This window comes from Cydia amplana, chromosome 12 (genome assembly GCF_948474715.1).
Source record: "Cydia amplana chromosome 12, ilCydAmpl1.1, whole genome shotgun sequence".
Lineage (NCBI taxonomy): Eukaryota > Metazoa > Arthropoda > Insecta > Lepidoptera > Tortricidae > Cydia > Cydia amplana.
The window spans coordinates 10,758,692-10,764,691 of NC_086080.1; the positions used below are offsets into that span (position 1 = coordinate 10,758,692).

The window sequence follows — 6,000 nt, forward strand, 5'->3', positions numbered from 1 at the left end:
CTTATTATTAAAAAAAATCGCCTCGAGCAGGGTGTCTCAACGACAATCCAGCTACGCCACACAAGTGAGCTATCGAAACGCTACTCGAATTAATTAAGTATCGAATCAATTATTTCTTATTTCAGGACATTTTACTTGAGAATTTAAGTGTAACTATATTAAATCAAGGACCTTTTAAGTAGTAACTTAAATTTCTAAGCATAGGTAAATCATGGACCCCACAAGCGCGTCGCGCTCATTCTTTCTTCCGTGGACCCCACTAATATTTACAAATGCGAAAGTAACTCTGTCTCTGTCTGTTACCTCTTCAAGCTCATAAAATTTGGTATGGATAACGTTTGAGGTACCGGAATGGATAACTTGTGTTGGTTTTTATCAATCATCCTAAACATCATTTTACGCAGACAAAGTCGCGGGCAGAAGCTAGTTTTATATAAAAACACTATGGTTCTCAAGGAGCGACATATCTAAGAAGGAAACTGTAAGAAGTTGATTAACTGACACATATCTCAGATGGCAAGTCCACGATGAACTGACCTTAATAATTTAAAAAAGTATTTCTGATTAACTGCAAACTGTAAAATAATACCGACTTGAGATAAGACTTATCCAATAACAACACTTATAAACTATTATTACCTACTTTAACTAGAGATGATATCTTTGTGGTTGTTTTTTGTTTGGACAATTTCCTTTAACCCGCATATACATTTAAATGTCAATGTGGTTCAGTGAAGGGGACGGACTGAAAATCAGCGCTGCGCAGGCAATTTGTAATGAAATGACTGACGCAGCGTAAGCTGAGCCCGTTCCTTTTGCCGCATTTTTTTTAAAATCTTATTATGTTTTGTAACCTGTATGCTTTTTGTGTTGCAATAAATGGTTTCTTATTTTTATTCTTAACTTGCCCCAGAAATATTAAAATCGCCAAATACGTTTAGAATTATCACTTCCTAACAAAACCGATATTTTGAGCCGACAGCGGAAGTTCACGAACCACGTTGTGACTAGGTAGTCTAACTGAGGTCAGTTAGACTGTGCCTTAAAATTTCTGCTCGAAGTGGTCGAGAGCTGGTATACCACTGACGTAGGTAATATTGTTAATCCCGTATTGAGTAGGTACGCAGTAAATAATAACTAAATACCCACCTTCGTATAGGTAGGTACATTCAAATAAGTCGTCAGCCACTTCTATTATCTATTCAACCATAAAACCACTTATATACGATAGTGATAAATAGATGCAAGTGATGTAATCTTCATCTTTAACACACATAGGCATAGAACCGCCGTCTATTGTTCATGTGAATGATTTCCAACTTGAGTTGACATCCATGAGGATCACGATGTCATTCAAACATCTATTGCGGTGAATATTAATAGAGAAATCCCGTAACTACTTCTTTATCTACATTTTACATTCAGGGCTGTAGGTATTCGCAATATGAGAACATTTTAGAGGTAATGTAATAATGCGAACGTAAATAGATCACGTTTTCATATTTCTTACATAAAAACGTAGGTATCCTTGTTTTTAAGCAGAAAACAAAACAATCCTATACCTACCTAAACTCAGATACCAAATACCAAGCTAACAATAATATTGCCTAGTTATTTAAAAAAGAAATTAAAAATATTTTAATTTAAGTACATAAGAAATCGTATCGGGAAAATCCGCTGACATATTTCTTGGGAAGGATTTTTTGGATTAGTCGGATATATTATGTAAGTGACTGTGTGAGTGAGTGGAAACGACATTATTAATAAATGCAAGGTCGTCCTGGCACGCTTACTATTAATTAATCAAAATAGTAAGGTAAATCAAGTTTATTCGAGCCAGGGCGAACCCTCTTAAGAAATAACTAAACGCCTAAAGTTATTTAAATTTTTGCCCATTAATTAAAGTCAGTATTTTTTTTTACTTTACGTGTATGTGTTTACGTGTGTTTTTTTGTGTGTGACAAGAATTTCCTTGAATGAGCATATTCACCATTCGACTTCTCAAAATGATAACTATTGATAACTGCATGCGCTTGAATAGAGAACAAACGACTTGCAATTAAACTTCGTCGTTCGTGTAGGTACCTAAAGTGATTAGTGATGATGTTTTATGCACAATGGACACCGTAAAGTCCCAGTGCGCCACCTTATGCGACTTCAAATTCATTACACCTATTAAAGTCTATTTTTTTATTCGGCAGACTGAAATGACAGTTCATAGTATGAACATAAAATGTCATTTCATACTATAAAATGTCATTTTAGTCTACCGAATAAAAAAATAGACTTTAGGTAGTTCTACTTATTATTATTTATTTACCTGTCAAACGACTAAACCCATTGACATAGATATCTAGGGACTGGCTTTACGGGCAATAATAATGAGGCATGACAGGGGCCAGTACAGCGGTGTGAAATCGCCACAACGCGATTGGTTGATGAGTTCGCATCACGCGCGCGATTGATTGACGAGTTTGCATTACGCGCGCTATTGGTCACAACTAGTTGCGTTAGACTGCACGATTGGCTGGAATTCGTGAGTAACACCGCTGAACTAGTACGATTTTTAGTGCCCCATTAGCCCGTCCCTAGATATACGTCAATGAATAAACCCGATTTCGTTGTTCGTTGACCGCAGCTGTCTCCAATATGATAGTTACACTCACAATCTTGAAATTAATCGCATAGACATGAGAATTAAATTTTCCGTGATGTTTGGTTTTTAAGTGCCTGTCACCCTTCCGCGACCTTCCCTTGTTTGTATAAGATAGTGCGTTCAACTACCAAGTGAAACTGCGAGGCAAAAATAATTAATTTGTACACGATAAGACGTGTATGCAAAACATACACACGCTTATCACTTGTTACCTATCACCTAGAACAATAACATGTGACAGAAACAATTTAATTTACTAACGTAGTCAAACAATAAGGTATCTTAATATATTCAATGTTTTGCAGGTAAACATATGATATAGCAGAACATTTTTACAGTCATTGTGAACATTGATTACACGTAATGCAGAAATTACAGAATAACATTAAATGCGAGGTAATGTTAACTTGCAAATTATTGAGTACATAATTAATAGAAAGTAAGGCTTTCACTTGGAGAACCAGAAACCTGATTTTTATCAATTTCAAGACTATTTGCACGTGAGACAATTAGTTTTACGGCCGTTAAGATTAAAAATAATGAACGCAAAAAAAACCTATTTAATTTATTTACTTCTGATTGATTGCACGAAATTTTTACAAACACTTTACATGTTTTGCTTTATCATTGCTAAAAGACTACCGACCGAACATATTATAAATCAAGCTCAAGAAAACCAAAAGTTTTATTCGATAATCCGAACGCAAAGAGGAAACGTTAATATGAGAAGGAGGAAATAAACATAATAAGCTAAACGAATTATATTTAGAAAGAGAAAGGACCTGATGCCCTTTAAACGTCCGGTACACGATCATCGGCTAAGATACTAAGGCGGGGCGGTCATATGTCTACAACATTGTACACATGCTCTTATAATACCAATTACAATCATTATCAGTCGTTAAGGGCGACCGGTCCCAGAAACCTCAATTGTATCAAGCAGCAAGCAGTTTAAATTATTTTCTAACCTTGTTCTGCTTTGATTTATTTATAAGTCAGTCTGACATAGATTTGTTAAAATCTAGGTTTCTAATTGATTTTCTCAGCACAATTAATTATAGCTAAATGCTATTTCGGATTGGCCGTTATCAAAATTAACCGGAGACCGATTTAATTGAGAGGCGGTGTTGCCGGACGGTAGTCAATGAACATAAAAAAAAATATTTATTAAAAAGTACTACCTACATACTAATCACTAAAAATATTAGCATTTTCAATGCTGTGATAGATACTGTTAATAGTCATTAAATATTTGCCTTGTATTAACAGTTCTCTCTCAGTTGTAAAATACGAGTGGCTTCTATTCCGCAACAAAGAAAAGTGGCTTATTTATTGCCAGTTCTTAACTTTTTAGCCAGTTACAAAGTCAATTGTAGCCGTTAACCACCGGCAATTTAATATTTAAACAATGATATATAATAAACAATTAAAATGCTACTCACGCCGGGATTCCTAATCCATCCGTACATATTGACATTTATTTATTTGAAAAGCTTTCAGGCACTGGAAGGCACTAGACGTCAACTTCAACCGGCATTTATAGTTTTATGGAGGAGGCGTGATCGCATGCACGTATACCGAAACACTGAGGCAGGAGGGCTAATCAAGCGCTGACTTACATAACGCTAAAGCCTTCGTCAAACACCCCGCGACGACTGATTATTTTTCGCGAGTTGCCGACCCGACGCTAAATAGGTAATCTAAATATACCGAATTTGTTAGCTTTTGTCTGCGATCTCGACTGCCATGTTTAGAAATGACCTGTCGTTACTCGTTATGTACAATCTAGTTTAGTACGAGATCAAAGTGAGCTACATCATATCCTTCTGACTCAGTAACATTTTCAAGAATTTCGTCATATAAAAGGGTAATTTAATTTACATAATACGTAAATATTCGGAATTGTAGGTCCTATCTGGTAAAATAAAGAGGCATTATAATTTTGCTCTAAAAATGTAGTGCTCCTGAAATACCTAACTAATTACGACATATGCCTAGCGAGTTTGTGACCGTTTAATACATACGTACATTATACAAAAAATATATAAGGTAAAATTTGAACCGTACGGTGTTTTTAGAAATAATAAAGGGGTCTAAAAGAAACGAGGCAATTAAACAATAAGTTGAAGCAATAAAATAAAGTACCAGCCGTATTGTTATAAAGAATTATGATTGAGCAATCATAGGAGTTATCTTTGATACGTCACAATGTACGCATTATACGTAGATACTAGTATGTTGTATCGCCATATCATTACCACCTGTACCAATATATATTAAGTACACTACACCGTATATGTACCTATAGTGTGGAAATCCAATGCTATTGAATACCTAGGTATTAATTTAAACCAGAAACAAGTTTTAAAGTGTCGGTATACCTTTTTAAAAAGAAATTGAGCAGCAATGTATACTCAGTTGCAAAATTAGATGGCCACTTTATGAAAGAAATCATTCATGATGTGTCCATGCAATTTTGCAGCTCGTACCTAGATCCTAAATTAATGCAGGATACTGCTGAGAAGAGTTACTGAGTGTTTTGCATTTACATTGCGAGGCAATTTATTTTGTACGTAGCACAGTATTTTATATTTCTCTTTTTAATTACATATATACATATACCAAGTTCTCTTTTTATTACATATACACATTTCTACACTATATAAAATATAATGCCGGTCTCAAAATGACAATCGATGTTGTTGGTGTCGTCACTAATATCGCCAACGAACCATTAAATGATTGTCTTAATGAAGCCACAAAACGGGCTATATCGATTGCGAGGCAGGTTTCATTGGCTAGACACCTTACTGATACGTTCACGTTATTGACACGCAACTGTTTTAGGGCCATAAAATGATATTATAACTTATTTCAGTAACTTATATTGTTACATTATTTTCGGGACAGTTGGATACACCATACCATAGTACCTACTCATTACCCATGAACCATAGGTACTCATGTACCATAACACTCGTACATGCTATGACACAGGAGCAGCTGATGCAACGGAGCCACGCCGTTTTATCGACTAAATAACTAGTGTTTAGTTTTAAGTTTATAAAATACATATGTATGTTAGTCTGTAAGGTATTTGTAATATGGGCCTTGTTGCCTGAATCAAATTTCTAAATAAATAAATAATAAATTATTATTTTCCTATGAAAATTACTGTAAGTATACTCGTATATCATGTTTAACGGTTTATCTGGATTCTCAGATCGAATCGGTACACGTTTCAGTCACAAATATAGAAAATAATTAGTAACCCCTTTAAAATATTTTTATGAATGAATATACCTAATTAAATTAAATTAGATCGCTCTTTAACGATCTGATGG

The 6,000-nt window shown here is 34.8% G+C and overlaps 1 protein-coding gene across 1 annotated transcript in view; it reads right to left on the minus strand.

The window, feature by feature from the left end:
* The window catches only part of LOC134652983 (uncharacterized), a 77,965-nt gene extending 73,751 nt beyond the window's left edge, over positions 1 to 4,214 (minus strand). The window contains exon 1 of the mRNA XM_063508249.1: positions 4,099 to 4,214. Coding sequence (XP_063364319.1) covers positions 4,099 to 4,125 — 27 coding nt within the window. The 5' untranslated portion in view covers positions 4,126 to 4,214. The remainder of the gene's footprint in view (positions 1 to 4,098) is intronic.
* Positions 4,215 to 6,000: the final 1,786 nt, after the last annotated feature.